At 43.1% G+C, this 24,496-nt stretch overlaps 1 protein-coding gene across 6 annotated transcripts in view; it reads right to left on the bottom strand.

Annotated features, from left to right (window-relative positions):
* Window positions 1-19,078, bottom strand: part of rfx2 (regulatory factor X, 2 (influences HLA class II expression)) — a 29,536-nt gene extending 10,458 nt beyond the window's left edge. The window contains exons 1-10 of one of the 6 annotated variants that reach the window (XM_084910437.1): window positions 18,899-19,078; window positions 9,272-9,380; window positions 8,255-8,344; window positions 6,184-6,266; window positions 5,400-5,670; window positions 4,237-4,311; window positions 3,273-3,454; window positions 2,969-3,088; window positions 1,165-1,286; window positions 466-584 (exon numbers count right to left, since the gene is read on the bottom strand). In XM_084910437.1, coding sequence (XP_084766563.1) covers window positions 466-584; window positions 1,165-1,286; window positions 2,969-3,088; window positions 3,273-3,454; window positions 4,237-4,311; window positions 5,400-5,670; window positions 6,184-6,266; window positions 8,255-8,344; window positions 9,272-9,379 — 1,170 coding nt within the window. In that variant the 5' untranslated portion in view covers window position 9,380; window positions 18,899-19,078. The other 5 variants (XM_084910439.1, XM_084910438.1, XM_084910436.1 and 2 more) reach the window with 5 other exon arrangements.
* Between the last annotated feature and the right edge of the window lie 5,418 nt (window positions 19,079-24,496).

Genomic DNA, 24,496 nt, shown 5'->3' with positions numbered 1-24,496 from the left:
ATCTGCTTATTAAAAATTCATCATCGCTGTTTGTTATGTATATTCACAGATCTCTGAAGGTGTCACAAACATGGCACTTAATCCACTGAAAGTAAAGTGCAGAACACTCTGGTGGAGAGGTGTCAAACATAAAGCCCGGGGGCCAAAATCAGCCCGCTGGACAGCTATGATAAAAGTGAAGGAGGACAAATTTTGCACTTTTAACTATATTTCCGTGAGTTTTACAGTTTTTCCTACTGATAAAGAAGTAATAGATGAAAAGTCATGGTTTGTTCATTTCAGTTACAGTATTTATATATAACGAGGTTTTCATTGTTTGTTTAACATTTAACTATGTGAGAAACTGAAGCGACGGAGGCGAGGGCAGAGTGTACTGTAACTGGGAATAGAATGCTACAAAACTGAAGAACAAAGGTTCACATGTAAGACAAATCCAGAAAAGAATACGGCTTCACTGTGACCCACCTCGCAGTGGTCTCTGTAGAGCGTCTGCAACTTCTTAATATCATTCATGTTGATGCGCTCAGGCAGAGGCTGGGTGCCCAAGTCAGGAGTTGGAAACGGAGGCAAGCTGTGAGACATATCTGCATAAATGTAGACAGGCGTCACTCATTTCACTCACACAGCAACAAGGAGTAATGACACATATGACATCAACTGTTTTATGGATACGTGTAGCTCATATGGTCTGCGTCACAGTGTCGGACATTTATTACCCAAGTTTAAAATCTATGTTCTAGTAAAGCCAAGACGAAGCTATGACGTATTTTTATTGGAGATTATGTATCGGAATTTCAGGAGCGGGACCACGCCTCCAAACACGCTCTTTCCGGTTGTCATCTACACAGGTTCCCTCAGTTCTGCAAGCTGTTTATTCTCGTTTACGTGCCCCACCCTCTCTTCCTCCTTGTTCTCAATTCTTTAACTTCATTTCTATTTAGTGCATGAGGATCTGCTAGACTGTCACCAGTCCCCAAACCGCAGCTCAATTCATGTCCAAGCATCACCTTTACCTACTAAAACGCTGTCAAACCTAAAATGAGGACGTGGGCACAGCTAGTGAAATAAAAATATCTAGTGCTAGCATTAAAGACTGTATCTGGAAAGAGAAGTGATAAGAGTTAAACCACCTTAAGCAGTTTCAGTGGGAGCGCCTGTGCTTACCTATGTACTGCTGGTGGTGTTGGCTCTGAGCAGCCACAGACTGCTCTGGAGTGCTGCTGCAGTGCTGCGAGCTCCCACACAGACTGTCAGACATGCTGTCCACCTTCTGCAGAGGCTTGAACCTGTATAGACATAAGAGGGTGGAACGTGTACATTAGTGATTTTTGAAGGTCTGGGGAAGCACAATGAAAGAATCGGACACTGAGGAGCACACGCACACATCGCATTCGGTACAAAACCGAGGCTGATTTATGCGGGTTTATTGCTGATTTAAGCGGCAACTATCCATCCATTCATCCATTTTCTTCCATTTATCCAGGGCCAGGTTGTGGGGGCAGCAGCCTATGCAGAGAAGCCCCGACCTTCCTCTACCCGGCCATCTCCTCCAGCTTGTCAAGGGGAACACCAAGGCGTTCCCAGGCCAGCTGAGAGATATAATCTCTCCAGGGTCTGCCCTGGGGCCTCCTCCCGGAACACTTCACGCAGGAGGCACCCAGGAGCCATCCCTGGAGCCAACCTGGCTCCTTTCAATGTGGAGGAGTAGCAGCACTAGTCTGAGCTCCTCCCAGGTGGCCAAACTTGTCACCCTATCTCTAAGTGAGAGGCCAGTCACCCTTCACAGAAAGCCCATTTCTGCCGCTTGTATCCACAATCTCGTTCTTTTGGTCACTACCCACAGCTCGTGACCATAGGTGAGGGTAGGGACGTAAATCGAGAGCTTCGTTTTTACACTCAGCTCTCTCTTCACCACGACAGACCGGTACAGCCTCCACAACCCTGCAGCCTGTGACAAAGGGCAGGCCAGGCAGAGTCCAACACCCACCGGAAACGAGTCCGACGTATTCCCGGCTATACGGACCAAGCTCTGGCAACAGTTGTATAAGGATCGAATGGCTCGTAGCAACAGGCCTGGCAACCCATGCTCCCGAAGCACCTCCCACAGGACACTCCGAGGGACACGGTCGAATGCATTCTCCAAGTCCACAAAACACATGTAGACTAAACTCCCACGCACCCTCAAGTGTAAAAATAGTTGGTCCAGCGTTCTGCGACCAGGACAAAAACTACATTGTTCCTTCTGTAGTCGGTGTTCAGCTACTGGACGGACTCTTCTTTCCAGCACCCTGGCATAGACTTTCCCAGGAAGGCTGAGGAGTGTGATCCCCCTAAAGTTGAAACCCACCCTCCTATCCCCTTGTTAAAGATGGGAACCACCACCCCGGTCTGCCAATCCTGATCTCCACACAACATTATAGAGGCGTGTCAACCAAGACACCCCGACAACATCCAAAGCCTTCAGGAACTCAGGGCGACCCTCATCCACCCCAGTGGCCCTGCCACCGAGTAGTTGTTTAGCTGCCTCAGTGCGTCGTCCCCAGACTCTGCTTCCTCTACACAAGACACGACAGCAGCATTTAGGAGGTCCTCGAAGTGTTCCTTCCACCACTCGATAACAGCGGCAACATTTTTGTTTTTGAAATATGTTTTCTAAGTTCGGTGGGTGTGTCAGAGCTGAAAACCAAGACGTGCAGTGATCCATTATATGTGCTGCATTAAAGAGTTTATTCCTGAGTGAGTTTCACTAAAAGAGGCTCATGGGTTTCCAGGACACACGGTACATTATGGACACACTAGCAGCAGCGCTGTTCTTGTTTTCGGTTAAGCAAAAGGGAAATGAATATAGCCAGCTGTCACAGGACTGATGTCAGTGAAGGTTTATTCAGAAACTAGTAAAAGTCATCACAGAGCCACAGAGATGTAAAGAAAGGACGCTACAGCAGGCAGACAGGGAGAAAAACCTGACCTCTGTTTCTGGTGGACTGGCTGCTGCCTCATGGCCATGTACTGGGTGTCCTCCTGCAGTCGGTTGAGCGGCGAGTCTGGCTTCACCCGGATGCCGTAGTAATGATACTTAGAGTTGCCTCTGGTGGATAGAGTGAGAAAAGCCAGAAACCAGTCATGAGAAGCCTTGCCATCAGTGTAATCACTATCATTAGCCTGGTCCATCAGCAGGTTACCAGTGCCTATAAGCATTAAGCATCATCAAATCTATAATGGTCATGTGATTACCGTCATCAGCATCTGCAACAACCTCTTCCTCTTCCTACCTGGTGCCGAGGCGGCGGGTCCTCAGGCCCATAAAGACTGAACGGATGAGTTTGCCGAAGGAGGCTGCGTTAACTGGGTCCAGTTTCTGCTCCTGACAGTGCCGCAAGTAGTGGTTATAGAGGGAGGACCGGGGCAGGCTAACTCCCTCCGCTGTCTCGTAGTTGTCCAGAAGCCATTGCAGCTAAAAATACACAGAAGACAAGTCACAAAAAAATAAAAATAAAAATTAGCGTTATAGTCACCTGGTGAAGACGCGGCACAAAACAGACAACACGCACACGGTAGCCTGTTTTAGTTTAGTGATATAAATACCAGAGACACCACTGCAGCCCCCCCGTCTAACTGTATTCCTCAGAGAACATAAGTGACTACAGCATGACGAACAGTAACTAAGGAGAATGGCTGAAACTGAAGAAATAATCAGCAAAATTATGATTTGCAATATGCAATCCAATAAAATACGTCAAAGTAAATTTATGCAAACAATCTAGCAAAAAAAAAAAAAAAAATTAAGAGTGAAGGAAAGGAATCTACACCACAAATGTCCTCATGCAGATAAAAACCTACCCAGAGATATTATGTGAATCTCATTCTTAAGCCTTATTACACCTGACGGGCAGGACGAAAGCTGCACTGTAATAAAATCTGAGTGCGTGTCTCGCTGTACTTAGAAGTGAAAATAACAGAAATATTTGGAAACATCAGTCGACTTAAGTACATGCAGACGCAGAGCATTAATGCACATGTACAAGATACATAACTGAGGAAAGAGTGATAGCAAATGCAAGTTCAGATAAGGAAAATTAAGTGTGTGTGTCATTGAGACAGTGCAGAAGCAGATTAAGTAGCAGCGCGTTCATCTCAGCACAAGAAGAGCACACAGCCCACAGATTCAGCCACGGCTTTCTTTCCTTTTTTTTCCCCTCTCACGTCCTTTTCAAAGAAAGTTCCTGGTTGACTTACATGGCTGTTGAGCAGGCTGCTTTTGTGACTTGCAATTCCTTCAGACTTTTGGAGGTTTTCAATCGCCATTTCAAGCTAAAGAAAGAAGAAGCATGCAAAAAAGAGGGGGAAAAAAAAGAAAGAAGTGGACACAGAAGGGGGAGGAGGCAAAAAGAGATTGAGAGACAGAAAAAGGGAACAGAAATAAGCAGGGGTATATGAAGAAAAAAACAAAAACACACACACAAAAAGATAAAGGTAATAAGACTGTTAGCGAGCAGCCAGATCTCTGCATTTCTATTAAAAATCAGTCAGTGTTGTAGCCAAATCTATTACTGGCTGACAAAAGCATGCAAATCAAGGGACTCATAGGGTTAAGCCGCTCAGTGAAGGTTTGCGGTCAGACACTCTAATGTATGCAAATAGGAACCACAAACAGGGGTCGCAGGTCAGCTTAAGGTTTTCAGCAACAGGTCAACAATGCCTACCACCCCGCAGTTTATCAAACGATGTAGCTGAAAAATATTTGAAGAGCTAAATGGCAGACAGAGTAAACTGTGACTAAGACTTAAGCAAAACCGTCACTGTAGAAAAATACGCTGACATATTAGTCTCTCACTAGACAACGAAAAATAATGGAGTCCAACTGGCGGGCAAAGTGAACGACAAAACCAGGGACATTCTGTTGAGCTGTAGAAGAAAAATCAAGTCAAAAAAGACTTGGTAGTGCAGCCAAACTGGAGACGGAATAAAAGGAAAAAGAAACGGGCAGCGGTCCAAGCCTTAAGAAGGCTCCCGAGGGCTCTTGGCCAAATGGTAATGAGCCCCAAGGGTTGCTTTGTTTCGTAGGGCGCTCAAGTGCCTGTGAAAACCTCTGAAACAAGGCAGTGCTGAATTATTTAAGCCAATGTCCCGGTTCTGTGGGCTCACTGGCCTGCACCACTCTGTGCGTTACTACAGAGCTAGGAGGCCCCGACTCAGGCTGCAGGTTCCTGGGAAACTGGGTGGTGAGTTAGGACACAGTCTATCTCAGGTAGTGATGAAAGTTACTATCAAAACTATTATTTAGACCCCCCCCAGACTCTTTCAGTCATTAAGTATTTATTTTTGCTTTGTTATTAATCCTGTTCGAAGTTGGTAAACGTGCACCAGAATAACAGCACAGCGGGATGGCTGTTGCTCACCATAGCCGAGGAGGAACGCGACGAGTGCGATATGTGGTTGCGGCTTCCCTCCATATTTCCGCCGTGGATCAGGTAGGTGCTGCCGCTGGAGATGATGTGGCTGCTGCCCACGTCCATGGTGATGCCTACCATGCCATGAGTGGGCACGCCGCCGCTGGCAGAGGAGACCACCGTGGTAACATGACCTCCACCGGCCTGAGAGTCAAAGTAGGGCCCGCCACTGCTTTGCCCGTACAACTGTGCCTCGGGGTTGTAGGAGTAGGCTGTTCGGCTGCAGAGAGGCCACAGAAATTAAAGAACATTTGATTTTCAGCTCTGCCTGCAAAGAGGAATCTTTATGCAAACGCACGGGGAAAAAACAACAACAACACTATTGTTGATATACTACATAATTGTGTTGACATCGGCAAAAATTACCGAGGTCGTCAAAATATTTCGTTTTGCTAGAGTCATTAAATATCAAAGTGTGGGATAAAAGTCATTTAGGCATCAGTTACCTTTAATGGCACTGTGATCTGAGAGATATTTGTTAAAAAGTAGTCTGGACAATTATTTGTCTTATTCCTTTTATCCAGCACCGATTTAGACATAATCCAAGATGACTCCACATTTGAGATGGAGCCAAGTATGTGCAGCGCTGTGTCTGTGTGATTTAGAAAGCAGTCCTCCGGGTTCTTTCACTGACAGAGTCATTGTAGTAAATGTGTTTCAGTTTCACAATAAATCTTTGTCTGAATTTTTTATTTTTTTATTCCCCATTTGAAAAAAATGCAGCACGACTCACATTGTTCCATTGGTATAAACCGCATCTCCACTTTCTCCAACATACTGGACCTGTGACGGGTAGACATGCTGCACCTGCTGCACCTACATGGAGATCACAGCACAATGAAAGCAGTGATCAGTGGAAACAGGCCTGAGAATATTTCTTATTTATTTATCAGAACCAGCTGCAATCAAGTGGGCAATAGGAAAAAATAAGATAACGGCATAATTCTCTCATTGATGCAGTCTCCCACAAACCCATGGGAGAATGCATCAACACAACACAGCTTACATCCATGTCTGTCCACACACATAGTAAACTGCATGAACTGAAGAGCATTAAATGACCTTTGACTACTAATTTTTAATCAGTTCCATCCTTGAGTTTAAGTGAACGTCTGTGCCAGAAACTAAAGGTGATCCTTTCGCTTTTGCAAGAATGGAAGCAAATTAAATCACAGTGACATTGATACCTGACTGCTAAAATCAAATCAGTTCTTCGTGGAGTAAACACTTGTGCCAAATTTGTGGAAATTCCCTCAAGGCATTCAAGACATATTCACAAAAAGCACCGTGCCGCTGACAGCTGTTGCAGGCATACAGACAGGGTAGATTAAAACATACACCTTGCATTCGGTGAAACCGTACGAGCGGATTTCAGCTTGAACCAATGAAGACATATCGCACATGTGGTTTCGCACAGAGTGAGCCACGATGTTGCAAAATGGAATGATAGCGTTCCTCCTTCAAGTCTTTGTTTATCTTGTGCAAATCTCCCACTTTACCTCTACCAAAGCACTCCACCACTCTTGACAGATGGTAAGCCGCGCTCCATCATCTTCTCGTTTATTCTACATCTCACAGATGTAGAAAATCTTTGGGCCAAGCACATCAAGCCTTTTTCCAATTTTCTGTCCGGCATGTTCTTATGCCCATCTTAATCTTGTCCTTTCATATATTGCTTTTCCTCTCTGACTCTGCTCTAAATGTCGCCTTTCCTCTGTTGACAGTGAGAAGGCTGTTTTGTGGGTTTCGTTTAATGAAGCTGTCAGTCGAGGACCTGCAGTTTGCCCATTTCTTTAACTAGAGACTCTGATACTTGTCTTCTTGGTCAGATGTCCACTACAGCCTCCTACTTCACTTTAACCTTATTAATCTAAAGATTAATAAGGTTTTAATGTGATAAACTTGCATTGGGAGACACAGCTGCAGAAAATTAGACCGACATAGTTTAAAACAAAAAACTAATTACTGATTACATCCCATTTACAATGCTTCTAATTCATTTTAAAGTCACGTAAATTAAGGAACTTTTCTTCCAAGAATGAGAACACATCTAAGTGACCCTGAGGTTTTGAGTGCTAATGAATGATGCACTGAATGATAAAGATGAAGAGTCCTATTTGCGATCAGATGACCAATGGACGAATCACATTATACTCTGGGATCCAGAGCTACACGTAAGCACAATGTAAGCACACATAGGCAACAGAAAAGCCAAGAAAAACACTGTCATCACCACACACACACATTCAAAACTTGTTCTTTTATCCAAATAACAGTTTAAAATAACATTTTCATTTTAAAAGCCGCCAAGAGACATTTTATAGGTATACACATGTTATTCATGTATACAGCCAGTGGACCAGGCTCAGCCAGAGAAAGAAACTTTCACACACCCATGAGGAGCACAGCAAGAGGAGAAATGTGCTTAAAAACAAAAAACGGGCTGCCATGCTAGAGAGCGTTTAAATACACAAAGGTGGATCTGTTACCAATTTGGTCGTGTACTTCCTAGTTTGTTAATTGAAGACCAAAGCTGAAGCTCTTCGGACTACATTTCATTATTTATAAACATAAACTGTCACCTGAACAGGACCTGACGAATAACTAGTATTTGCAAACAACAAAACTAAGCCGTGGTCAAACGGGACACGGTCGCGTTACCAGTCTGGTATTCTGGATGTGCGAGTCATTTAAAATGTAATCTTCTTCCTACTTTATTGTAAGACTCCACAGGTCTTCAGCCGTCAAGTCAAGCGGTGTACATAATGTCAGAGCACAGTACAAGTAAGTACAGTACTGTGTACCTGCTGAGGGACCTGTTGAGCCCTGGGTACTGAAAGCTGCTGTACTTGTCCTCCCTTCTGAGCTGAGCCTGTGGCTTGAACCAGCACTCTCTGTGTGAATACGAGACATAACTGAATTACATAGATGGGCATTTAAAATTCATACAAACGCATTATTCTAAACATGCAACAGTCAACACAATAACAAACATCTTCATCTATAAATGTCAGGTTTACATCTCTTTTTAATACAGGTTTGGAATATAAAGTAGCAACGATAGCAATAGACAGACATAAAAACAACACGACAGAAATTTCGACTGTCATTTACGCTTGCGCTGATAATTCTCATTTATCTGCAGCCTCGAAACATTAGCAAATTTGATGTACTGGTCTGGCAAGACAGAGAGAACTCATGGCAGAAGTTAATAATGTAAATTGATACGAGAGGCATCTGTTGGCAGAGTGGACGGTGGCGGCTTTATTTGCTGACAAGTTACAAATTGGAACCACAATTTAAAAATACATTCTTATTTATTGCCGGTGCTGCTGGACAGGGCAGGGTTTAACCTGCTGTGTTAGGGTGGGCTTTTAGAAATAATACGTGGGCAAAGCAGGACGTCGCTGTGCCAGTCCTCATCAGATTTTTGTCATACAATTCCTGATGAAATGAGCTTAAAGCACTTAGGTTAAAATAGCATTTAGAGCACTAAACTCCTCCTTTCTGTGCACCAGTTAGAGCAAGTTATTTGTCTGAGCGTGTGATTTTTCATGGGCGGTGTAACCGTGTGTGCGAGCAGACAGGTCTGCCTGCTGCAGCTCTCTGCGCTGCACACCCAATCAGAAGTTAAAAAAAGGGATCTTCTATGCTATATTTCCATTGGCATTCCATGTAACATTAGCTCCTGGCTTGGCCTGGTTTCCAAAATAACTTCTCCCTTATACTTAACATTTGGAAAGAGATGGCACGGAACAGTTAAGTCATGACAGACTTTGTCCTATCATCACAGTAGCAGCAGGGTAGATATATTATCCTACCTGCTGAGAGGCTGGGACAGGCTGTACCACCGGAGCCTGGGCTGATGATGACGTCCGCAGCGCTGCCACGCTGGTCGTGGTTTCTGACCCTCCCTCGGAGTTCTGCATGCTGGGAAGCATTAAGGAGAATCAGAAAAGACATCACCAGAAGTCATTTTCTACCAGACTGAAGAAATACCCTTCCAGGTAAAATTTAAAAAAAGAACTTTGAAAGAATATAATATGAGCACCTTAGTAAATAAACACTCTTACATCCCATCCCTACTCTTGTGGAGCCACCGGGCCATTCATTGTACCCAGGGGGTTTCTAGCTTTACCAAATCAAGCTGAGTCACTACAGCACTCAGAACCCTAGAGGCTGCCCACCTTTAGTTTTAATCAAAGACAAAATCAATAGGCCAACAGTATTACTGACACACATCGTCCTGCTGACAGAGGAGACCCAGGAGGAAAAATTACAGTAGAGGAGTTCAAGTTACCAACAGGACTGAAGTGCTTCGTGGGGACCAAACCCATTGCCACTACTCTGCTTTCAACTGGGTGACAATGTGCACAGCATAGCAAAGGGGAGCTAAAAATGGAGTGACACAAAGGCTCTCTTAAAAAAAAAAAAAAAAAAAAAAAAGGACAGAGCAAGAGCAGGAGCAACAAGGCAGGGACAAGAGAAGAATGGGAGGGGGGGTAAAAAAAGCTCCAAAAGAGAAAAATGATGGGGGGAAAAAGATGAAAATAGCAGTGGGGTTCGAGCCCCTGCCGGGGTCCTGATGATATCCAGCGTTTGTTTCAAGCAAGAGCTGATCTCTGAGGGCTCCAATAATCCAGCTGATATGAGGAAATTCCTCAATGCTTTGTAAACGTTTGTCGGTTGCTATGGTGAGGAATCTGTGCCCCCCCTCAGCTCCCTCCCCACAAACTCACCCTGACTCCCACCCCCACGCCTTCATGTTCACTCCTCTATTTTAGCCCCCTTATAAAGCTTCTGCACAGGAACTTTCGAGTAGGGGGAGGATGATTTGAATAAAGGAGAGGGAGATACGGGGGGGCTGAACTGAAGAGCAGGCTTTAATTTAAAGGCAGAAAATGTGGGGTAGCAGGAAAAGTCAGTAGGGGAACAAGTAGGTAGTGTTCAGATACAGTGTTATAGCCAAGGGCCGCAAGACACAACCTGCTCTAGACATGCTGCGATTAGTCATAACACACAGCGTGCGCAACAACGTTATTTTAATTCACTTGAAGAGACCTGACAAAAACCACTCTGTCTGCAGTAATCTGCACACTGAGTCATTAGTGCAGCCACAACTGAGTCTTGGCTTTCTCAAAGCTTAACTTTCAGGTAAGTCAAAAGACTTAGACTAGTAACTAAGGGGTTGTAAGTGTGCCTTAGAGATTAAACACAAACTTCAAAACCAAACTTGAACTTTTCTGTGGACGTGCCAAAGAAAAAAAAAAAACATTTGGAAAAACTAGCAACGCGAGAGCAAAAACCTGGATCAGTGACACTGTTGATGGCAACGAGGAACAAATACATTTAACTAAAAAAAACATGAATATCACAGATACACAATCTCCACCACGCAAAGCCGTGACATTAAAAACACAGACCATAAGGATAAATGCTTCACTACAAAATGATAACTAGAAACAGTAAATCTCCAGCAGACCAGCTAAGGACTGTATCGCACAACGCCTGGCACTGTCCCTCATAAGTACTTGATCAAATGTTAATTACAGCATTTAGAGCTTACGGTTTTTTCACTCTGTAAGCTATTTTAATGCACTTTTAAAAACCATGAAGAAAACATAACTTTGTTTAAGATGCAACACTTATTAATAACACACAAAAACCCCAGAAAACAAACACAAAAACCCATCATAAACAAAAATAGACTTTTTAACTGTTACTTCTCAGGTTTTGGACACCGAATGTAACTTGGCAACATGTAGAGTTTGGGGGATAGAATAGCTTTATCATAACAGATATGGGTGTGTCACTAGTGACAACTTCCATGTGTGCCAGAGGCAAAGACAGTGTTCTGCTTACATGACTAACAGACTAAGCGTAGGAGGCCTATGTTGAAATTCCTGATGTGTGTCAATCACAACTGAAACACCAACCTAATCCTAAGTGTTGTATGAGTCTTTCTTTTGGGGCACGCTTCTGAGTCAGACAGAGACATTGTCCTTTAAAATATTTGAAACATGTAAAAGGACCAAATGTGAACAAATGACAAGAATCTATTATTAAAGAGCACCAACGGGAAGCAAGACAAACCTCAGGAGCGTCTTTATGCCATTAATGAGTGGACGGCACAGCAAGGTGGTGACCAAAACAAGAAAAGGATCATTGACCTGCGTGTTTTTGTCTATGAAGGTGCTGACTCAAATTAGATAAGGTAAACTGCGCCCCAAAAAAAATTAAAAAAATTAAAAAGAAAAAAATCACTGAGTTGGTGGGAAAGGAGAAAGTCTGTGGCTCAGAGGAGTCTGTTTAGCGTTGGAAGAAGGTTAAAAGCCACACAAAATCCCCACCAGCAGCTCTGAAAGGCACAAAGGTAGAGCCCAGCAGGAGGGCCAGCTCGCTGCTGCAAACCCACTACTTATGATGGGCTACGGTCAGATCTTCATGCCTCCTACTCAGAGACAACTTCACACAAAAAGTCTGTTTTCATGTCAGGTCTGCAAGCCTGGTTTATTTCAAGCAAATCCCAGATAAGCACTTGACAACATTACACAAAGAACCCCTGCTTTCAGGAGATACCAGAGTTTTAAAAGCTATACAGAAATAACAAAAGTCACATGTTAGGAACCCTGGAGGCCTCCCAGACTGTCATTAATAATCAGGCCTATATTGCCAACAAAATTTAAACATCTGTCAGTGACAGATCTAACTTACACAGGGCTCAATCAGAGAAAAACACATACAGATGTTCAATTAAAAGCAGGAGCCCGCAGTCTTGGCTCATGTTTGCACTGGCCCACATTGTTTGCAGAGCAACAACGGTTGCTAGTGGCAACACCGTCCACTCCCGTTTCCAGGAGCCTGTTGCTACGCAACCAACAGAATACTTCCCAAACCAAACAATGCCATCCCCCACCTGATCCTTCTATCTCACGCTAAGTAGAAACTTACAACAATAAATAGTGTGTATGCTATTAATTTCAGACAGCAGGGGGACATGGAGGCAGAGTTATTTCTGTGCTGCAGTCATAGAAAAATGTACAGACTTTATGCCGGTTAGGATTAGGTTGACTGCGACATGACAAAGTGCTGTTTTCTGAAAACACTCGGTGGTCAAAAGGAGGAGGACATGTTTAGGCCGTCGAGGAGACAGGAGTCCATTCTTCAGGGTTAGCTTCACACTCATGCCACCCAAAAACAACACATCCAAACCACGCTCAGTCTTTGTCCAGGCAGATGACAGTAAACAGCTTGAGCCGAGCAAAACTTTTTCCAACTCGGTGGAAGAGAAAATACAGCAGAAGTAACACTTGTTGCGTTTGAAAAGGAGGATATTTGTTCAACACTGCATTACCTCTCTACATCTCTCCAGAATGAGCAACAGGTCTCTCTCAGGGCTTTTAACATACACTCCCCCAATTTGGGGACTCATTTAGTCAGCGACATCATTTCAAGCAAATTCATTACAATCTGTGGCTTTGAAAAAGAAAGCATTGAGCTTTTCTTTGATTTCATTAAAAGAACTTATAAGATCACACAGGCACACGCGCTCGCACAAAGAGCGAATTAAGATATGATAAGAGATTTCCACAACAGAGGCTGTTCTTCAAGCCTGTCTCGTTAATTCATGGCTAATCCAATCAAAGCAGCTCTTGGGGTCTGCAGATGGCAGAGTTTAGGGAGAGCTGGGAGGGGGCGGGTGGGCGAAAGAGAACGAGAGACCGACTGAGAGAGAGAGAGGGAAGGAAAAGAAAAAAGGAGGCACCGGCCACTATCTCTGATGCAAGCACACTCCTCCCCTCCCCAGCTCGCACCTCCCCGCCTCTGGTCATCAGTGCAACCTGTCCACTCCGTCACCATGTGTGCTGCAGGCATGACAGCCACAGAGAGAAAGATCAAACTGTTGCCATGGAGACTGTGTGTGTGTTCGCCTATGCATTACACTCACAACTTCCTCCCCGACGCCATACCTCTTCTAACCCTTTCCAGATTTCCATGCCCCCGCCCGAGCCTTTTATCCTTGCCATTTAACATCTGAAGATTAAGGCTGAGGATCTGAAAATGGCACATTTTCAACAAAAGTTCAACTGAAAGAAAGCAACACAAGACAGGGAAGCGGAGCGAGACAGTCACAACTGGGAAATGTAATCAGAGTACCCTCTCGTGTGTGGGCGCCTCTTTCCTTCGAGAGAATTTAGCTAATGTGTTTCAAGGCTGCCACACCGATAACACAAAGAAGGGAAGTTTACTCGAGTCACCTGGCTGCGTAAGAGCAAAAGAGGCTAATGACTACAGAGGGGAATCTTCAATAATACCAGTTTTACTCATGTAACAGCAAGACTTAGATCACATCCTCCTGTCAGGCCTGCAAAATGCTTTAATTTTGTCAAATGATAGAAAACATGAGAAGCTACAGCTGTATTTTATAAGCTTTTTTTTATTATTATAATGCCATTTTGTCATTGAGATGCAATATTAAAAATCTAGATACACTACAAAAATGGATTCATGTTTTCAGTTCTGGTTTTTTAAGGAGGAACTGGAAAAAGGTGACATATCCTAATGCTTAAGTTGGTCGTGGATTTTCACCTTCTCTGTAGCTACACTAAAATACACAAATCTGGTTTTAGGTATTCTGTTATAACAGGTGTGTTTCCAACCTGTGCACTTCATTTTTTTCCTTCAGGGAAGCACATTCTCTGAAGATTACCTCAGGTGCTGGCAGCAAGCTTTCTCAATCTTGACCGATGAACCTGAGATAAGCCTCATGTTTCACTTGAGCAGTCGACCTTCTTGGCAAGCGTTTGCGCCATAGAGATCTGACACCAAGAATCATCGTACTGTATGTACGCGGGGCACTACTTGATACGAAATAATGAGTCATCAGTTAATGCTTTAAATCTGAGACAGATCCAAGTGTCTGTTGTTTATGTAGTGAATACTACACCAGGCTGAGTGCTTGCCATCAAAACACAGATTTAAGTGTTTAACGCATCCTTTGCCTTCTACACATCTACACATGACACATGACTTATTTTCTTTTTCTTTGGGGGGGGGCAAACAAACAAAAACAATTTCAGTGCACTTTGGCCTTCGATTCTCCAGGTCGTGACCTGTCTCACCAGTCTTCCAAACGGCTCCAGAATGCCCCAGGTTTAATCTGGGCACAGATCTGCAGATTGAGGTGGTCATTTGATTCACTATATTTTCTATACTCACCATTCAGTGACTCTTAGTGTCCTACGAATAGGGTCATTGTTATCCTGGCGGGATAACAGGACAAAAATGTTTCATCACAGGATAAAGGTGATCACTCAGAGCAGCTTTGTATTGACTCACAGTGACTCAGAGGTGGAGCGAAACCAACCTGTGCCAGGTTACTTCCACACACAACAACAAAATAAAGCCACCGAATCCCCTCACGCTAAGGGTTTTTTCCTTTCATTTGTCAGCTCTTTAGTATAAATACTATACATACAGCATATGTAGACAGGTGTACTTTGCATGCAACAGTTTGTGCCAGACTACTGGTTACAGATAATAATCAGTTTTGTAACGGTACAGTTGCCACATACCAATATAATTAAATGATTTCAATGTAAATTCATTTAAACTGCTTGTCCATCAACACTGGACAACTTACTTAAATTGCATGGTGAACACAGAACAAACAGTCAAACTAACACACTGCTAGGCCTGCTGCCCTACCTTACAATCTGCAGCGCTCTTTTGTCAGAAAACATGATACCACCAGCACTGAAAAATCCAAGATTAACATTTGCTCTCCATTTAAGATAGAGTAGAAAAGGGTCTTCTAAGATAAAGAATGAGATCTCGCTGTAAAAAAACATCTACCACTTAACAGAATCAAGAATGCTTCCACCAATGAATGCTCTGCAATCGTTGCCCATTAAATCTTATCATGTAAATGCTTCTAAAAAGCATTTCAGCCTAAAAATACTGTTTGAAGGCCTCTCCATCAAAAAGACTAGTCTTGGTTCTGGTTGTTACTTTGTAGCAGGTTTGCACTAACAGAACATGTTCTCTTTTATTCAAATAAATATCCCATAACAAATTAGCACTAAAAAAAACAAAACAAACAAAAAAAAAAAAACAGGAAAAGTGGGGAGTGAATGGGGGGGGTGTCTGCTACTATTCTGACTCAAAGGAAGGGGGGGCAGTCTTTGTAATGCAAATGTGACTGCCTTGTCTGCTGTTTGCGGCAGGAAATTTAATTACCAGTGTTGTAGCTATGATACAAACAGGTGGAATGCTAAGAATGCCGCTGATGACACACACACACACACACACACAGAAAAACATTTCATTTCACAACGAGTTTCAACTTGTTGTCACCGCACGAGGGCCAATCAGTGGCAGCATTTTTCAGTGTGGGATTTGTTTCTTCGTATCCTAGCAGCACAAGTCTCCACTGATTTCCAACATCTTTACAGCTGGAAGACTTGATGCAAGTCAAGAGGATACTTAAAACAATTTTCCCTATCAACAAATCTTATAGAACAGTAATGGCAGCACATCAGTTAAAATGAAAAGCCCTTAACAAATAAATGAATTATGCCGCTTATGAAATTAAAACATTTCATGTGTACAAATGGCACTATTAATTTCCACTTAACAAGCCCCGCGAGGCATTTGTTTCTTAGTTCTTCTGCTTCGCTTTGTGATTTCCTGACATGCTTTTGACTGCAGTTAAGGGACAAGCCATTACAAGTGGTGTTAAAAACAGGGGGGAAAAGTCAGACAGTGATAGGTTTCGAATGCCAAACAGTTCACTTATCACACTGGGAGGTAAATGTAAGTCTGCAGGAATACGATCAACTGTAAACAGCACCAGCAAAACTCACAGTAGTGGTCGGGTCAGTGTCTGTATCTGAAGCTAGCTATTGGATTGAGAACTCCTCCCCGGGGCAGCATTGGGGCCTCATTAAGATGGGCTAAATACAGCATGAGCAAGCACACGCACACACCACATACACAGGGAGAGAAAGAACATGTGACTTAAAGCTGTGTCAGGTCACCCCCCTGCTCAAGAGACCACTGCAGCTGTCCTATTGATAGCTGAACTGTACTACAAACACTCAAAATGGCACACGGGCAACAGTGGACACTGCAAAAAAATAAATAAATCATACAAGCAAGTCCAGACATGGCTTAAATTAGGGCTATGAGAGACGAAGGAAAGCCTAAAAAAGAAACACCAATATCTCTAAATCACACCCCAGTGTAACACTTACGGTTAGCGATCTCGGGGTGAAGACAATGTCAATAAAGCCAAGTGTGGTCACTGAAATTCAGGATAAAGACAGATGGCAAAGTAAACTACATCAGAAATTAAAGCAACATGCTAATTAATAATTTCCACACTTTACAAGCCACGCAGTAAACAATTTCCAAATAGCTCTCTAACCCCCAGCTGCTCTCCACTTTAATTCTCTTTGCTGACCTGCCTCTGCAGGCTGAAGCTATGCACTCCTACCACAAAGAGGGGGGATGAAAATAACCTGATTAAAAACACTGACTTTTAAAAGAATAACACTTCACCCCCCTCCCCCGGCATGCTCCAACCCCTTTCTTTCCACGACTTGGGTGTATTTGTATATCAAGTTGCCATGTAAACATAACAGTGTCATGCTCAATTGGGGGGGACAAGCACGGTTTCAGCACAGTCATTTATTTATTTTCGTTGTAGTTGTGGGAAGTTGTCTGACCAATCAAACATAAGTTTCCCTCTCTGACACACAGTCCGAAACAAGTTCATGCACACGTGGTTCATGAACATTATATTTTAACATACCTCTTTTTGACTAAAGAAACAAGACATTGGTTAGTCACTCAATCATTCAGCTCATCTTTCCAAAATGAATTCTTCATCCAAGGATTTTGTGTGTGTGTGTTGCTAAGTTTATGGATCATTGCAAAGAGGGCATCAATTAGTGAAATTTTCATGGTGCAAAGATTCTTCCTGATGCTTCAATAGCAAACACTACAAATGACCGAGCACCTGACAACTGTCTCGGAAAAGACAGTTCGTTAGAATTAATGTACCTCATGGGACAGGAAGAAACACAATCCCAAAAGCAGGGGGGGAGAGACCTCTTTGGTGTGCAAAGACCTGGAAAACCAGTTACAGACACAGTCTAAAACTACTGAAAATCTCTTGCTTCCTTTAAATGCTACAGCACAGATTGATATGCACCTTCGGCTCTGCAGAGGGATCAAACAGCAACCCTAATGAGACCTTCTGCTTGAACAAAGAGGCAGTGGCACTAGGAACACCTTGGCCATTAGCACACAATTTGCTTCTGAATCTGATCAGTAAATAAGGCATTGTCAAAACGGGGGGGGGGGTACTCCAAATTTAAGAGTGGGTAATAGGTCGACCACATAAATCTAGTCATTATAAAATGCATGGCGGTATATCGCATGCACTGCTTTAAAAGCACGCAGAAAACAGCAAATTCAACGCTTAGTTTCTCATCCAAGACAGCTACATAAAAGAACCATCATAGCACCACCTAGCTGTAATATACCCCGTTATTCAAGCCATTTCTCAAACATCACAACTTTTTCTACTGAAGTTATATTTTGGTATCAGAGGTCACCGAGTTTGATTCATGACGTGATTTAGTAGTGGGAAAAACCAGGGGAAGCGTCAGAATTTGGTGTAGGTGTATGAAGTAACCCCGCCGGCAGAAGTTGATCAGTGGTTAAATGTTCGATATTTTTCATTGCTTTTAAGAGAAAATTTGCGAGTGAAAAGTGCTACGAAAGAGCTGCCAAGCTCCCGGAAGAAATAAAAGTTGTCACGGTGAGAAGATGCACGCAGCGGACGTTGGTTACGGTTAGAGCAACATAACATAACTGCCGCTCGTGCTAAAGGCTAGCTAGCTAGCCTTTCCACCTGCTTGAATCCGATTCTGGGAACGACGAAGTTTGCCCGTGCTGTGGCGAACAACACACAGCCGCCGTCAACAACGCCACACGAACTAACGAGAGAACTTGCACTCATGGCTGCTGGTCGTCCAAATTAGCATTAGCTGTAGCTTTGAGCGGTAGCTTCACCATCCATCCCGCTGATACTGAGCTGGAAGTGCGTTCAAACCTCGCAGCACACGGTACAACGTAGCAACAAGTGTAAAGTGATGCTGAATCGATTTGGAGTTGAAGTAACGATGACACGGAGTATAATGTTAAAGGCAGAGTGTAAAAAAAATTAAGTAGGATAAAAGGAACGGATCCCGGGCTAAAGGCTGTCGCCTGCAACTGGTAAATGTCAGTCAAATGAAGAGTGGAAAACCGTTCTCAACTTGGGGCGGATACCACAAAAGAAGGGAAAGTTGTGTTGTAAATAACCCAGACCCCTGCTAACACGTTCGACCTCGAACTTAGGATTCATTAGCTTCTAAATTCTACAAACGTATAGTCACCTTTGCCTTGAGAAAAGTTGTGCCCTCTCTCTTTCCACTCTCTCCCTCTCGCTCGGTGACTTCCAGATGCTGCAGCCGCTGTTGCTGAGTGTTGCGCCCGTTGGTAAGTAACTGTCTCCACGGCTACAGTCACTATAGCGCGACGGGGTCTCGAGGCAACTGTTGCTACCCTCAAAAGCCTACGTCAGGGCCCTCACTATCCAAGGGAGGGGCCAAAGAGACGTGTTCCGCCCAGTTAAATAAAGCTGTAAATTCATATTGAACCACTGGGAGGTGGTCTTGGCTCAGGAGGTGGACATGTATGGAAGACCGAAGATGCCGTGGTATAAAATAAGGGTGAAAAACGAGTCAATAAATTAATTACAAAAATGAAATAAAAATACATTAAATGCTTCAAAATCTAATTAATTTAATTTTCTGCTTATATTCCCAATATAAGTGTTTACTGACCTGGAAACGATTTTATGTACACGGTGCTCGAAAATTAGCACGGGCAGCACGGTGGCACGGTGGTTAGCACTGTTACCGCACAGCAAGAAGGTCCTGAGTTCAATTCCACCATCAGGCCGGGGTCTTTCTGTGTGGAGTTTGCATGTTCTAGCCCGTGTCTGCGTGGGTTCCCTCCGGGTACTCCGGCTTCCTCCCACCGTCCAAAGACATGCAGTTTGTGGGGATAGGTTAATTGGATAATCCAAATTGCCACTAGGGGTGAGTGTGAATGGTTGTCTGTCCCTGTGTGTTGGGGACCTGTCCAGGGTGTACCCCGCCTCTCGCCCTATGACAGCTGGGATTGGCTCCAGCACCCCCCGCGACCCTGAAAAGGATAAGCGATGATGGATGGATGGAAAATCTGTCAAATGTTTCAGTACGACTTTGCTAAGCTACGAAGCCGCACCGCTTGATGGATTGTCGGAGCATTACGGCTATCGTAGGCAGGAGCCTCGCGGAGTGATACGTACTGTGCTTCAACATAATATTACCGTATTGTGTGTGAACCTCTTTTTAAGTTCTGTGGATATTATACATGGTTATGCTGAGGATATGTCGGCCAATTTCCACTGGAAATGCCTTTTGGTTAAACTGTCAGCAAGGAATTTGCATTTGCTGCAAATTTTTTATATACTTTAATGCACTTAAAAAGCTGCTTGTGTAAGTGCAAAATACATTGATGGGTTTTTTGCACTAATAAAGTTGAGGAGTTGTAAAGTATTTTGTCTAGTGTCAATTATATCGTCAGTTATATCGTTATCGCAAATTTTCAAATGTATATCGTGATAGATATTTTTGGTCATATCGCCCTGCTCTAGTGGTGGCTATGGCGGAGCTTCCACAGAGGCAACAGGTGGATGAGGGAAAGTGGAGGCAGGAGAGACCCGAGGCGGGCGCCGGTCCAAGTGTCAGGTGAACTGAACTTCAGGTAAGAAGTTATGACCTGCAGTCTATCTGGGTCAGATATAAACCAAGTTTAGGTGGAGTTTATTTTTGTTAGGCTGACTTTTTACAGTCAGTTACAATAACACCGTACTAGCTAGCATGACGGGGTTTCTATACAGCTGGGTGGGTGCTATGATGTTACTGATGGTGAACTTTATTTTATTCACAAGGTTAGTTAGTAAAGTTGCCAACCGTCCCGTAAAAAACGGAATCGTTCTGCATTCAGAGACAATATCGCGCATTTCGTGTTGAGCTGAAAAGGAACACAGTTTGTCCTGGACTTCAGCTACAATGAAAAAAAGACACAAAGCTGGATTTATTCTGTCTTTGCTGCACAGCTGCTTCTTCTCTCATTCTCCCCCTCCCTCTCCTGTTGCTACTTCAATCATGAAACTGATCAATGATCAGCTGATCGTCTCTCTTGTTTGTTTATCTCCCACTTTGTGCCAGAAACAGGAAACCAGCGGATGTTGCGCTAAACAACAGCAGCACGTTTAAGCTTGATCAGCTGTTGTTAGAATTTATTTAATATTAATTTCTAGTATCAGCTGATGTTTGCTGGAGCCACAGCTGTAAAGCTGCTGGTCATGATGTCGGTTTGGATATGTGGTGAGAGGGAAACATGAAGATGAAACCAGGAGATGTCCTTACTGAATCATCAGAGCTGAGCAGGTGATGGAGAAACAGGTTTACCTTTTAGGTGACATGAATGAGTTGAAGGGAAGTTATGAACTGTTTCTGAGAGACAAATAACACCAGGATCCTTTTTTATGTAGCTGACAGCTGGTAACTGTGCAGGGGCGGGTCTAGCAAAGTGTTGCCAGGGGGGCAGGTAGGGCATTAACAGGGAGAGGGGGGCACAAAGAAATACTTTTCTTTCTTATTCTCATTTAAAATGTCTCGCTTTTAATAAATAATTATCTGAATCTTACAACCAAAGTTTTTATCTGATGTAAAATGTATAGAAATCATACATATACCAACAAGACTGTACATCACTGTCACAACAGCGTTTGTTTTCATTCAAAGGCTTTATGGCTTTAATACCTGGGGGGCCGGTCTCTAGTCAAAATGCCCGGGCCGATGTTTTGTCCCAGTCCAGCCCTGGGCACGACACAGTGAATTAATCTGAGAAGGTGCATTAAAAAATAAATGGCTGGGCCAGCGGTGCACATCACAAATTAGCTCGCAGACACATTAGTTGTGCCTCTTCTTAATGACGGTATCTTAGCTAACAGCCCCAACTACCAGATTCAACTTGTAATTGGCTAAAAATAACTTCGCCTACCGGTGAGAGGGACGTTGCTAGCTGGCAGTTTTTTCAAGCGATGTTGAAATTTCCACATTCTTCAGGATCTGTCCGCTCAGCGCAGCATCAGCACCACGGAAATACACGGATACATCCGTAGACTCGAGACAGAATTCACAATGTGTTTTCAGGACTTTCAGGCGTTTGGACCAATGTTTTCTTTTCTGATCAAACCAGAAGCTTCAATGAGCAGCTGGATTTGTCTCGCATTAACTGGCTGAGTTAATGCGACATCGAAATGCAGCTGATTGAACTGAAAAGCTCGACTCTGTGGGGTCAAAGTTTGCAGAACTACGGACGCAGCTGGAATCCACAGCTGTGCGTGTTCATGGAGCTGCATGTTCACCTGCTGGACGTCACTACCTGACAAGGTTAACTGTCTTTAGAACATTGCAGAGGCCTTATTGACAGTATTTGACTCTACATGTCTGTGTGAGCAGATTTTCTCTCACATGAGTCCTCAGGTAGCCTCTGAATGCTGGACACTCGCAGACCTGTGTCTCTGAGTGGGAGACCAGAGATCACATTAACATGTGTGTCTCTGTATTAACAAACATGCTATATTGGCTCAGTTTATTTTTCTTATCATTGTTGTGAGGAGACCATAAATAGCATTTGTATTTTCTGTTGTTCAGTTCATTTGTTGTTATGGATAAAAAGTCTTTTTTTGTTTCAAAATAGCTGATAACTATTCGCTGATAGCTGCAAACATCTGTGAACAAATATAATTCTATAAAGTGGTTCTATATAGTGCGTAACTGTTAATATAGAGTGTTATTAAATTTATTGCTAATGCAGTCATGTGGCACACTGACCTCTGAGGAAATTTTAGATGCACTCATCATCAGAAAGGTTGCCGACCCCTGAAATAGACTGTGTTTGTGATTTGAAGGAGCTATACACTGTGTATGACAAATACCATAATCATGGCCTTATAAACCCGTTTAAATAGGCTGTTCCCTATAAGCACAAATCAAAATCAGAACTGAACTTTTTGATATTGCACCTTACCGTTTCAAACAACTCTATATTTTAGCACTAAGTTGCAAATTGTTACATTTTAAAAATTTGTTAGTCACCCTTTTTCTACTTTTATTTATTTCTGCTGCACATAAACAGATCTTTGCATTTGTTTGTGCATTTGTACACATTTTATTCTGTTATACACATGAATTTACAGACCCTTTATTAGGTACACCTGTAATCAGACAATGATATGTTAGCAACTCAATTAATTTAGGTATGTACAAACAATCAGTACAAACCTGCTGAAGTTCAACAACAACATCTGGATGGTAGTGTCAGAATAAACAACATGAAACCATGGATCCATACTGGCTTATATCAGTGGTAATAGTGTGGGGGATATGTTCTTGGCACACCTTGGACCCCAGCATGAGCATGATTTAAATGTCACAACCTTTCTGACCATGTCCATCCCTTTATGACCACAGTGTACACATCTTCTGATGGCAGCTTCCAGCAGGGTAACATTTAATGTAATCTGAAACTGATTTCTTGAAGAGGAAACTGAGTTCACTGTGCTCAGATGATCTCCACAGTCACCAGATCTCAATCCAAAAGAGGGTCTTTGAAATGTGTTAGAGCGGGAGATTCACATCATGGATGTGCAGCCAACATGTCTGCAGCAGCTGTTTGATGCTATCATGTCAAACATGAGATTTGGGGCCAAAAACTATGAGAAATGTTTCCAGGACCTTGTTGAATGTATCCCATGGAGAATTAAGGAAAAAAAGGCATCCACTCAGTGCTAGTAAGGTGTCCCTAATAAAGTGTCCAGTGATGTATAAAATATCTGTATACTGAAAATAAAAATGTCATTTTTTCTTCTTGCAGCAGTGCAGTCACAGTCACTTCCATGCACTTTGCCATTTGCGGCACATGATGGCAGCATATATCTATATTGTGATACAGCGTGGGCAGACATTTTAGCACATATTGAAGAACAGAGCACAAATGCGTTACTGAGAAACTGTGTAGAGTTTAAATGTTAGTGTTTGAATTAATCTTCACTCAGCATCAGTCATGTACAAAACACTCTGATGTCACCATGAGGCCTTTGGTGGAGTTGGACCTGATTCAGTGAGACAGAAGTGGACTGGATGTCTGAGTATTAAAGTATAGTTTTATTTATTTATTTATTTATTTATGAGCTAAAATTATGCTATGACTTGAAAATGGAAGGAACGATTGATATTTAAATGAATTCATTTTAATTAAACTTTTTAAATTAAACCCTGGAACAAAAAACTTTTAAGTGTTCTTGTTTTTCTAGACATTTTTTTCTTTCCTTTTTTTATGTTGTTATTTGCAGTTGCTCCACTTCCAGCTACACAGGAAAAGTTTGGTCCTCTTCCTAGAGATTCCTAATGAAAACAAGGCCAGTTAACCCTCCTGGCTTCAGCTTTTTTCTAGTCAACTGAAAGGTTATATTTAAACACCAGCTTCAGGTCTTACTATTTTAATATCGCCCACTGCATGTTCCACGAGCCTTTTCTGTGCACGTAGTAAAAAAGACTCATGTAAAAATGAACTAAGTGATTATGTGACAAAAACAGACACCAGGAGCTCCTTTAAGCCCTCGGTCTGGGGTCTGCAGATCTAAGTAGTTTTTCTAGCGCAGGGGTAGGCAACTCCAGGCCTCGAGTGCCAGTGTCCTGCAGGTTTTAGATCGCACCCTGGGTTAACACACCTGAATCAAATGATTAGTTCATTACCAGGCCTCTGGAGAACTTCAAGAAATGCTGAGGAGTCATTTAGCCCTTAAAATCAGCTGTGATGGATCATGGACACATCTAAAACCTCCAGGACACCGGCACTCGAGGCCTGGAGTT

The sequence above is a fragment of the Perissodus microlepis genome, chromosome 17, assembly GCF_051167445.1.
Source record: "Perissodus microlepis isolate ML-2025 ecotype Zambia chromosome 17, ASM5116744v1, whole genome shotgun sequence".
Classification (NCBI taxonomy): domain Eukaryota; kingdom Metazoa; phylum Chordata; class Actinopteri; order Cichliformes; family Cichlidae; genus Perissodus; species Perissodus microlepis.
This window is presented reverse-complemented; position numbering and strand designations above follow the sequence as displayed.